This window comes from Engystomops pustulosus, chromosome 9, assembly GCF_040894005.1.
Source record: "Engystomops pustulosus chromosome 9, aEngPut4.maternal, whole genome shotgun sequence".
Lineage (NCBI taxonomy): Eukaryota > Metazoa > Chordata > Amphibia > Anura > Leptodactylidae > Engystomops > Engystomops pustulosus.
In genome coordinates, this window is record NC_092419.1 from 27,487,403 (window position 1) to 27,499,748 (window position 12,346).

At 45.3% G+C, this 12,346-nt stretch overlaps 1 protein-coding gene across 1 annotated transcript; it reads left to right on the forward strand.

Annotated features, from left to right (window-relative positions):
* The first annotated feature begins 6,050 nt into the window (after window positions 1-6,050).
* LOC140076856 (C5a anaphylatoxin chemotactic receptor 1-like) lies at window positions 6,051-10,430 on the forward strand. Its single transcript, XM_072123610.1, has 2 exons — window positions 6,051-6,158; window positions 9,275-10,430. The coding sequence occupies exon 2, from the start codon at window positions 9,316-9,318 to the stop codon at window positions 10,345-10,347; it is 1,032 nt and encodes a 343-aa protein (XP_071979711.1). The 5' UTR covers window positions 6,051-6,158; window positions 9,275-9,315; the 3' UTR covers window positions 10,348-10,430.
* The last annotated feature ends 1,916 nt before the right edge of the window (window positions 10,431-12,346 follow it).

The window sequence follows — 12,346 nt, forward strand, 5'->3', positions numbered from 1 at the left end:
TTAATTGCCTATAACTCTACACTGTAGGCTGGTTGTAGGATAGCAGCCGAGTCACCCTTGAGGCGTCCTGGCGGACGTTTAAATATAAATTAAATGCCGGCAGGTGAATATTTTCACCAATTTCAAACATTTGCTAAGAGTCTTGAGTGTGCAACGCTGTTTGTTTATTTTGTTTATTTTATTTTTAAACTTATTTGATTCTGACAATTGCAGAAAAATTAGTAGAAAAAGTGTTGCAATGTCTCTGGTACCTGCTTTCTGGAGTTGAAAGAGTTAATCAGGGGGAGTTCTCTGTGCAGCTGTGCAGCTGGGCTTTGTCTTATCTGTGTCTGTGAGAAGTGGCCTTGAAGCGCACAGAAAGCATCTGTGTTGAGTGGGGGAGACAGAGCTGACAATCTAAAAGACTTAAAGGAATTTGCTTGTGATAAGAATACAAAGAGACACACTCTAGGAAACGTAGACGGCCCCAACAGGGCGGGACAAGGGGGGTGGTAATGGACAAGGATGTCAGCAAGAACAGTCCCCCTCTTCTGAAAGCCCCCCCAAATAGAGTTAGTGCCTTTCATTGTAGAACTCTTCCCTGTTGGCAAATGTTCTCCTCTCTGTGCCCCTACATGAGGATTGCCAGTAAATATTTGCCTTTACCAGTGTAGTATTCCAGTATATCTGATGTAGACTCCCACAAGGAGGGTAAAACTCCCCCAGCCAGTACTCCATACTACACGGCCCTACAGGGAGTAGACTGGCAGATTAGCCCCTTACTTGATGTTCTGCTTTTCCTGACCTACTGTCTTTGTTTGCCAGGATGCATCTATTGACCTTATGTGTTTTCTGTTCCAGAAGGGTTGCAAAGTTTCCTGAGACAAACTCCAGTACTGCCAGGAGAAGGTGGTCTTCCTAGGCCACTGCTTCTCAGCCACAGGCAGACACCTGACAGAGGAAAGAAAGCTGGCAGTCCAGAATGTGCCCCTGCCCTGAGGCCCTAAGCCTCTGCACATGTTTCTAGGACTGGCCAGCTCCTGCAGCCTGGGATAAGGTCTGCTGCCTCCAGCCTGATGCTGCCCCTTGATAATTGAATTGCCTCTTCCCCATTTGCCCTTAGTCAGGAGGCAATTGATGCATTCTATAGCCTTAAGGTAGCAAATCCTGTCTGCCCCGGCCCTAGGCACATCCCACTGGATAAAACTTTTATTTCATTTTGCACTGAGTATCTAGGCCACAGGTGTCGAGTCCAGGAACGTGGTGGCCTCCCCAGTGACCTACTATTAGGCCCGGTTAGACTCAGTCGTGAGGGGAGCCCCTCATGTGTTAGTAGCTGCAGCCAGCAATCTGCTCAGCAAGGCCAGTGAGTTGATCCCAGATCCCAGATCACTCAGTTACAGTGCAAACCCCACATACCTTGCACGGTGTCCTCACCCAAGTACAGCCCAAGCATGTGAGCCAAGGCCAGACAACTCAGACTCTAGTGTGCACTCCTGATGCCGCAGGACACACTGATAAGGTGCACAACTCTGAATCCTTCATTCTATCGCCAGTCTTCCAGGATTCAGAGAGGGGGGAGAGAAGGGTGATTAACCCAGATGTTGAGTTTTTTTCTCATAGATGGCTCCAGGTCTGCAGGAGAAGACAGACGGTTCTACACTGGATATACAGTGGTCAGTGGCGCACATGAGGTAGTACAAGCAGAACCACTCCCTCCACACAGGTCAGCGCAGGAGGTGAAGTGATGGCACTCAGGGAAGTGCTACAGCTGGTGGAAGGTAAAAGGACAAACATCTATACTCAAGGTATAGTTCTGGGGTCTAAACACGACTATGAACCCATATGGAGGGCTAGAGATTTCCTCACCTCTGCAGGGAACCCCGTTAAGCATGGCACGCTGGTTAAAGAGCTCATGCATGCTCTCTTACTTCCACAAGAGGTGAGGATAGTAAAAGTTAAAGCACACACAATTTGGTAACTCCACAAGCCAAGGGCAAGTATGTGGCTGACGGGATGGCGAAGGCAGCTGCACAGATGGGGCCCGGAGACTGTCCTGAAGTCTCAGCGTTGAGTTCTGAGCTAAAAGTTTGATCCACAGGTGTTCCAGTCCCTGGTGGCCCGAGAGTCATCAGAAGTGAAGGGAGTGTGGAGGAAAGCTGGAGCCCAGATGCAAGCTAATGGGACCTGGATGCTGGGAGAGAGGGTATGCCTGCCAGAGCCCTGCACCCGACAGTAAGGCGAGTAGCCTACGGACACACACATATCCAAAATGGCCATGCTAGTGCTCATAAACCGCAAGTGGTTTGCCCCGGGCATTACTACCCCTGTCACTAGACTAGTGAAAGCCTGTATAGTCTGTGCCCGCCACAATCCGGGTAAGGTGGTAAAGACCCCACGGAAGGTGACACCCAAGCTGCTGTATCCCTTCCAGAGACTGCAGATGGATCTTATCCAGCTACCAAAAGTGGTACGTAGGAGTACGTGCCTGTGTGCATTGATCTCTTTCCAGGGTGGCCAGAAGCTTTTCTCATGACCAAGGCTACTGCCAGAGCCACAGCCAAGAAGGTGGTGAGTGAGATTTTTCTGCAGGTTTGGACTTCCAGAGCCCATAGAGTCCGGTCGCAGAACCCACTTCACTGGACAGGTAAAAACCTAAAGCCTTGTCCCTCCTGGGTGTAGAACAGGCCCTGCACACCCCTTACCCTTCCCGAATTAGTTGTGGGTTTGAGAGAATAAATGGCACTCTTAAGTTAGAGATCCAGGAAGCCATGGAAGTAACAGGGAAAGCATGCCGCGAGTGCTTTCCTGCTGCCCACTATTCAGTTAGGACCACACCCAACAGAAAGATGGGATTGTTCCCCTTTGAAGTATTTTTTGGCTGTGCACCCAGACTAGACCCCTACTAGGAAACCAAGTGGAACATGCCATACAGTTGAGCCAGGCCTTGGAAAAGGTCCGCAAAGTGTTTCTGATTACTTTTTCAGATCCAGACAGAGACCTCAGGATGCATAACCTGAAGCCCGGAGACTACGTGGTGGTAAAGAGACGCACCAGAGAGACAGTCTGGAGCCTCGCTATGACGGTCCTTTCCAAGTCCTGCTGACCAGTGCCATGTCTGTGAAGCTAGAGGGAAGTCATCACGCTTCCACGCTTACTTATTCTTGCTGCTAGCTGGTTTCTTCTGAGAGACTGTATGCTCAGGTACACCCCAACCATGACTATCACTGTATCTATAGGGGTGACCAGGATGCCCCCAGGGTAGGAGACTTTACCTACGGTTGGTGCAACAAGACAATGACCTTCTTTAACACTGACAGCACAGGTAGCCCTGTAGTAGCAGTGTCTGATGTGTACAGGATTTGTGGGGATAGGAGAGTCAGGTCAGGCCTAGAGGCTGGGAAGGTGAGTGTACGGTGATAAAACTTGTGTATTCCTTCCTCGTGATCCCCAGGGATAAGGTTGATCAGACACATAAAGTAAAGGTGGAGTATCCCAAAGGATTCTGGAGGTCTGAGAGAAGCACCTAGATGACAACGTTTATATAGATACAGTGGGAGCACCAAGGGGGGGGGGGTCCCAGATGAGTACAAAGCCCACAATCAGATATGGGCAGGTCTAGAGTCCATTATTCCCCAGAGAGCTATGAGTAAAGATGTTGGTTGGGTAACTGTTTTTATTGTAATCAACAGAGATTTGTGATTGTATCCGAGATGCTTTCCAGACCCGCACGGCTTTGGACATGATCCTTGCTGAGAAGGGAGGAGTCTGTAAGATGGTGGGAGTGGCTTGTCGCATGTACATCCAGGATGACATCGCCCCCTATGGATCCATTACCCATGCACTTGAAGAGATTGAAGGACTGTCCAGGGACCTCAAGAGAAACTCTGGGCTGGACACTTTGTCCTTCGCTTTGTGGTTGGGGGATTGGAAGGGTTTCCTTTAAGTGGGGGTGATATTGGGGATTGTGATTTTGCTCTCGTCACTTATTACATGTTGTGTGGTCCTCCTCATCAAGTCCACCATGTCCCAGATGGCCGTCCAGGTGGTAAGAACCATGACAGGAGAAGTGCCTGGAGCGGAGGATACCGTCTTGTTGAAGAACCAGCCTGTTAATAAACCCATAAACTATGGAAACACAATGATGTAATTTGAGTATGCAGGCCTGTAACCCCCGAGTGACTGGCCTCCAGGGGATCTGGTGAAGAGTTAACAAGTCCAGCAGGTAAGGGCTTAGCCTACCTGTGGGTACCTGGAGTTTGAGGAGGTCACTCTGGACAACAGTTACAGGCCATGCAAAGCTCAAAAGGGGGGAAATGTTAAAGATATTACACTGGACTCAGACGCCATTTTACATATTGTCGGATATTTTAAAGATTCAGCATTATTTCACATAACTTTGTGAAATAATAACTAAGTTTGGGTGTTTCCCTCCTGCAAACAAAGACTTAGTGCTCACTAGCACCACCTAGAGAAAGGTATCCAGGTGGACATCTGGACATTTGGTTTATGTGAAGTTTCAGTATTTGCATGTAGCCAATAGTATTAGACTCCTTTGTGTGCTTACATCCAATAGTGTTACATTTCCTGGGTGAGAACACCCAATTATAGTTGCTGCTTTCCTAATTACACGCCTTATGTAAAGTGCCTTATGGTTTTCTATAAATGTCCGTCCCTCAATAAACTTATTAGTCTTGTTGCTAACTTCCTGCAAGGACAGGTCTTGTCTTTTCATTCAAGTTAGTCAATTCCAGCGCTGGACACAGACTCATTTAATTTGAAAGTCACCTTACAATGATTAGGGGTTTGAGCCCCAGATATAAATCTATAAGAGTAGTTATAGAGGAGGTGGGGGCTCCCAACGTGTTCCGTCTCCTGGTTCTACCAGCAGGAGACAGAATGTGTATTTTATATTATATTTGCCGTGTGACACAATTCTTTTCCCTTTGTATCACATAAAAACCTCATGATATCCACAAGGGGGTTTCTCTTTTTTTCAGCGTTCTTATTATGTGCTTCTTGAAGTATAAAGATTTATGCTATAATATGGAAGGCTCTACTTTTGTCTTTAAATTTCTTGCTTGTTATTGAATTAAATTTTGGTATTGGGAAACCTTCTTAGGCTTCTTTCACATGAAATATAAGCTGCATCCAGGCCGGGACCAGGGCATAGCATACATTCGGCTGTAGAAGTGGAGTGAAGTTGCTGCCCCCTCCCCTCTCCATGGGGAGGCGTGCTGCCGCTCTACGTTTTTTCTGGTAACAGCATTATACATGTGTTCTCACCTACTGTGCCACGCACAATGCACTCCCACGGCGTTCGTGCAGCTAACATTTGCTAGTGTGAAAGGGGCCTACGTCTTCTTATACCCTTGGTGCCGCCATTTTTCTAGCTGTTCTTGTCCTATCAATCCCAGAATGCTCAGGCCAGCATAACTTTTCTCCTCTCCTTACAAGAGATTTCAAAGTTCTTTCTCTGCATATTGGGGCACATTTACTTACCCGTCCCGTTGCGATCCCCAAGGTGCGTTGCCCGACGAGGATTCAGAGCTGCCGCAATGCCGCAAGATCATGTGTCCAATTTTCTGAATGTGTCGCTTCCCCACTGAGGTCCGCCGGAGTTCACCATCATCTTCCCGGTGTATGTGAGTGCATGTCTTGCGACACAATTTTAAATGTTAAATCCCGTGCTTAGTCCGAATCAGTCGAGTTGTCCGACGGCCACGCTCTCCAATTTGTGTCGCATGAAAACGGAAAAAGTCGGGAAACCCGAAGAAAATGTGGTCCGCAGACCCTTAGTAAATGTGCCTCAATGTCCTGGAATATAAGACATCACTGTGATCCGGTCACTGTCATGGATAACAAGTAGTTGACGTCTTGGAATCCTAAATCATCATAAAAAGATCTCTGGTAAAAATTCTGTGCAAAAACATCTGAAAATGCAGTCACCGATTGGGTGTAGCGTGGCATCTGCATCCATTTCACAGGAACTAACCTACATTATCAGACACGATCCACGGAGCGGTGGTGATATTGTACAAGGTGCAGACGTTGAGCAACATCCTGCATGCAATGTGATGTTATCTAGATAAAAATCTCACGTAAGTCCTTATCATAAAAAAGCAGAAAACCAGAATCTTCAGTTACAAAGTCCAAAGTCACTGGCAAGTAAAACATAGGTAAGTAGTAAAGAATATATGTCTATTTTCAGTTCATACTGTATATGATGGTATGTAATGTCTTACAGAAGATGCAGTATATCTATATAAATACATTTGTATACACAATAACAGTAGGGTAGTAATATAAGTATAGTAATATACATATAATATATGTAGTAATATAAGTAATAGGTAATATAAGATGTTATAAGGAGACTTAGGGACCATTTCTGGTCACTGTCCATCAATTTCTTTGGATAAGCAGCTGAGCTCGATATTAAAGATTGACTAATGTTTTATGCATTTAGGATTTTATGTGGAAGGGGAAATATGAGGAAGGGCATGTTGCTGGGAATATTTTTCAAATATACTGTAGTTTATTAATTTTATTACAAATTGGCTGTAAATTTCCCCTAAGCAGTTCTCAAACAGAGTTAAAAAGGCTTTTTTTCCAACCTATGTAGTATGTCAAGGGAGAATTACCTATAGAAACAAGCCCCGGCTGCCTCTATTCATGGGTTGGAAGACGTGTTGTTGTTTGGAACATCTTTCGAATAAAATTAATTCCCAAACTTTAAATAAAAACTATCCATAAAATTTCCCCTCACCAATGCCCTGACAAAACGTTGCTAAGGAAAGATCATTTTAACCAATTTTTACAGACTGTGTAAGAGTAGAATTACCTAGAAAAGCAAGCTTTTTAAAAAAGATCATTCATATGTGATTGGTTTTGGCAGAGTTCTGCGCTTCTGAACCATCTTGGAGCTAGTTTGGGTTTCGGTCTGGGTTAAGCGATGAAAAGCTGAACCAGTCAGCTGCTGGGGCGGGTCCAGGAACTCCTCAAATACTAGCTTCTTCCCCTAACAGTTGCTGGTTATACTAGTCTCCTTGCACTTGTACTATTTTTGCTATTGCTATATTGCTGTTTATTCCAACTGTGTTGATCCAGAGGAAGGCAAAAAACTAACCCGTCAAGCTGATGCCAATTTGTCAGAATAACTCCCTGGATCAACAAAAACTACTTACAGAAAGTTTTGTTCCCATATGATGTGATATTGTTGCTCTCCAGAAAGGCATTCAGATCCCTCACTGCTCGCACAGTAAAGAATCCTGGTCTATGGTGATGGTAGAACCGCAGCATCTCTAGGTAGAGGATGTCCCCTGTCAATAGCAATGATAGAACCTCCTCTCCTCTAGGTGTAGAGGATGTCCCCTGTCAATAGCAATGATAGAACCTCCTCTCCTCTAGGTGTAGAGGATGCCCCCTGTCTATGGGGATGGTAGAAGCTCTTCTCCTGTAGATGTAGAGGATGTCTCCTGTCTATGGTGATGGAAGAACCTCCTCTAGGTGTAGAGGATGCCCCCTGTCTATGGTGAAGGTAGAACCGCCTCTCCTCTAGGTGTAGAGGATGCCCCCTGTCTATGGTGATGATAGAACCGCCACCCTCTAGGTGTAGACGATGCCCCCTGTCTATGATGATGGTAGAACCGCCTCTCCTCTAGGTGTAGATGTCCCCTGTCTATGGTGATGGTAGCACCTCCTCTCCTCTAGGTGTAGAGGATGCCCCCTGTCTATGGTGATGGTAGAACCTCCTCTCCTCTAGGTGTAGATGTCCCCTGTCTATGGTAATGGTAGAACCACCTTTCCTCTAGGTGTAGAGGATGCCCCCTGTCTATGGTGATGGTAGAACCTCCTCTCCTCTAGGTGTAGAGGATGCCCCCTGTCTATGGTGATGGTAGAACCACCTTTCCTCTAGGTGTAGAGGATGCCCCCTGTCTATGGTGATGGTAGAACCTCCTCTCCTCTAGGTGTAGAGGATGCCCCCTGTCTATGGTGATGGTAGAACCACCTTTCCTCTAGGTGTAGAGGATGCCCCCTGTCTATGGTGATGGTAGAACCACCTTTCCTCTAGGTGTAGAGGATGCCCCCTGTCTATGGTGATGGTAGAACCACCTTTCCTCTAGGTGTAGAGGATGCCCCCCGTCTATGGTGATGGTAGAACCACCTTTCCTCTAGGTGTAGAGGATGCCCCCCGTCTATGGTGATGGTAGAACCACCTTTCCTCTAGGTGTAGAGGATGCCCCCCGTCTATGGTGATGGTAGAACCACCTTTCCTCTAGGTGTAGAGGATGCCCCCCGTCTATGGTGATGGTAGAACCACCTTTCCTCTAGGTGTAGAGGATGCCACCTGTCTATGGTGATGGTAGAACCGCTTCTCCTCTAGGTGTAGAGGATGCCCCTGTCTATGGTGATGGTAGAACCTCTTCTCTAGGTGTAGAGGATGCCCCCTGTCTATGGTGATGGTAGAACTGCCTCTCCTCTAGGTGTAGAAAATGTTCCCTGTCTATGGTCTTTGTGGGAAAAGGGGTATGTCCAATGTTTTTTTGACCCTGTTAATCCTTCCATTATGCTAGAGAGAAAAGAATTATAAAACAAAATATAATAATGATAACTTACACTTGGCTATTTTATGCTTTTAAATGGGGTTGTCCAATATTTTATTGTATGTATAATAAAAAGTTTTACGATACTTTCTTCATCAATTACTTATGGTTGCTTTCTGCTTGCTCTTATTCAATTAGAGGCTTCACTGTTTAGTCCTAAGGTCGATAGAAATCTGACCCCGCTCATGTAATATCACACAGGTGCACCGCTTGTTATATCCCTGGTCATGTGATGTCACACAGATGCGCCTGTGTCATATCATTTAAGCAGGGATATAATGAGCCGTGCACCTGTGTGACATCACATGAGCAAGGATATAATGAGCCGTGCACCTGTGTGACATCACATGAGCAGGGATATAATGAGCCGTGCACCTGTGTGACATCACATGAGCAGGGATATAATGAGCCGTGCTCCTGTGTGACATCACATGAGCAGGGATATAACGAGCCGTGCACCTGTGTGACATCACATGACCAGGAACAGATTTCCATCTCCAGAGTGTAAACAAAGAAGCTTTCTATACTGTAGAATGTCAGCAAACAGAGATCAGGGAAACCATAGGGAATTGTTACACAGAGTATATTAGAAAATTGTATTATGTTTCACGACTCCAATAATAACATTTGTTTGCTGAAACCTCTCACTGATAGCTTCCAATATGAACACTTTTTCTTATGTCTCTCAGGTTTTCCCAGACATCAAGAATCATCCAATTGCTCAGAGATTATGAATTATAGTTTCAAGAATGATGTCTATGCAAACTTTACATCAAGCCCCACAATTTTTCCCGAAAATGAGACTGACCAATTATCAGTCTCTGATTGGGTCGGCGTATTTTTGTACATCCTTGTGATCATACTTGGTGTTCCTGGAAATGGTTTGGTGATATGGATAACCGCCTTCGACATAAAACGCTCGGTGAACACTGTATGGTTCCTAAATCTGGCAGTGGCCGATCTCCTGTGCTGTCTCTTTATGCCTTTCACTATTATGTCCTTAACCCTGGGACATTGGCCTCTGGGCTTTTACACCTGCAAGGTTATCCCTCCCATTGCTTCAATCACCATGTTTGCCAGCATCCTCCTCCTGACTGTGATCAGTATTGATCGATGCCTTTTGGTGGTGAAACCCGTTTGGTGCCAGAACAAGAGGACTCTGGGAAAGGCGTATGTGGCTTGTGCAGTTATATGGACCTTGGCCATCTTCTTCAACATTCCATCCTTCATTTTTTGGGACATCAATCAATCTAAAAAGAAAGACAAATGTGTTTACAACTATAGAATTATTAGAGATAAAGGTGACCAAAGAATGGAATACTCCATTACCATATGTGGTCTACTGACCGCCTACATCCTTCCACTACTTGTCATGGTCACCTGCTACACCATCCTAATAATACGAGTGAGAAAACGATTTACCCAGAGAACCAAGATAATGAAAGTCGTCCTTGTAGTCATCGTTGGCTTCTTCATCTGTTGGCTTCCTTACCATGTGACTGGAATGATCGCCGTGTTAAATCCCGAGGACTCGTTCACATATAAATTTCATTTGGATGAAATATTTATCGCCTTCGCTTTCATGAACAATTGTATTAACCCCATCATCTACGTGGTGATGGGTCAGGACATGAAAGATAGAGCTAAAAAATCTATCAGAATAATTCTAAGAAACGTCTTGGAAGAGGAAGCGAGTCAGTCACGAGAGTCCAGGATGAAAAGGTTATTTGGAGAATCTAGGATTACGGAGACTTCCGTATAATATAATGTAGCAGGGCATTAAAGGGCTTGTCCAGGGTTGTTTTATTGTTGCCTTATGAAAAATAATAAAATCTGCTAAGCTTTTTTTGTGAATACTGCTCCCCACCCAACCCTATGCATAAACAGGGGAAAGAAAACTATCTGCTGTCTGAACATATGCAGGGGAGGTTCTGGTGCTGGTACTAGGATAGGGGCCTGGATTTTACACTTTGGGGCTTATAAATGAATGTATGAATTACAACACATATAATGGACAAGTATTATCAATTATAACTAAAACAAACAAATATCATATATACTATACCATCTATATAGTTTCACTCAGCCTATACACAAGTGTATAAAAATAATAAACCTATATACTTACCCTCCCTGCAGCTCATCTCCTCCTCCTGGCTCCTTGTGGCTCTTCCCAACAGTGCGGGCAGGGTCTATGCGCTCTACCCAGGGGCGTAACTAGGAGAGGCTGGGCCCCATAGTAGATTTCTGCATGGGACCCCCCTTTCCATTTAAAAAAATATACATTTAATACGTATACACATAAATATGTACACTCAAGTTTATACAATCCCACACATTTAGGCTACATGCACACTGCCGTTTCCCACCGCACCGTAGCACGGCGAGCACACGGCACTGCACGGGGAGAGGAGAAGGAGGTGAGCGCTGCTTACCCCCACCCCTCTCCATAGGAACATATGGGCCACGGCGCCGTAATACGGGAAAAGATAGGACACGTGTGCTGCACCGTACCGCTCCCGTACCATGCCGTGAGCCCATAGAAGTGTATATACATCCCCCATACATGTGTGTGAATGCAGCCTTATATACATACACATTTAAATACTTAAATACACACACAAAGTCCTACACTCATACACACACTGTTAAATACTCGTGCACACATACATACACATGCACAAATTTATGTACTCATTTATACATTTACATACTAATACATAAAGTATATACAGACACACAGTATGTATACATCCACAGGGCCGGGTCTGTGAAAAACCCTGTGATACTTATACAAAAAAGAATGTAGCAAACACACAAATATATTCCAGCAACGAATATACCAAACACATAGATAGCAATGACTGGGCCACATATATAAATATTCACCAGCAATTAATAATTAGCACATAATAATATCCTGCACTTATAAATATAGACCAAAAATGTATTTACTACAGAGCCGTCCATCCCGCTCTTCCTACTGTAGTCTGTTCATGTCTTATCTCTACAGAATTTGCCACTTTGGTGAATGTGGCCTTTGGAGAACGTCTCCAAACTCCACCCCTATATATCCAGCCAGCTCCATAGTATATAGCAAGCCAGTCTCCTGATCCCCAGTATATAGCCAGCATGCTTCCCGGTAGTATAAAGCCAGCCCCTTGTAGTATATAGCCAGCCCCTTGTAGTATATAGCCATCTTGCCCCCCTATAGTATATAGCCTGCCAGCCCCTGTAGTATATAGCCATCCTGCTCTATGTAATATATAGCCATCCTGCCCTATGTACTATATAGCCATCCTGCCCCCCTGTAAAGTATAGCCTGCCAGCCCCATGTAGTATAAAGCCATCCTGTCCTCCTGTAGTGTATAGCCATCCTGCTCCCCTGTAAAGCATAGCCTGCCAGCCCCATGTAGTATATAGCCATCCTGCCCAATGTAGTATATAACCATCCTGCCCATGTAGTGTGTAGCCAGCCCCATGTAGTATATAGCCATCCTGCCGTCCTGTAGTGTATAGCCTGCCAGCCCCTGTAGTGTGTAGCCAGCCCCATGTAGTATATAGTCATCCTTCCCCATGTAGTATATAGCCATCCTGCCCCATGTAGTATATAGCCATCCTCCCCCCTGTAGTGTTTAGCCATCCTGCTCCCCTGTAAAGTATAGCCTGCCAGCCCCATGTAGTATATAGCCATCCTGCCCCATATAGTATATAGCCATCCTTCCCCATGTAGTATATAGCCATCCTGCCCTCCTGTAGCG

Bases quoted from the DNA above. Each gene is read 5' to 3' on its own strand.
- LOC140076856 (XM_072123610.1), top strand. From the start codon at position 9,316: ATGAATTATAGTTTCAAGAATGATGTCTATGCAAACTTTACATCAAGC.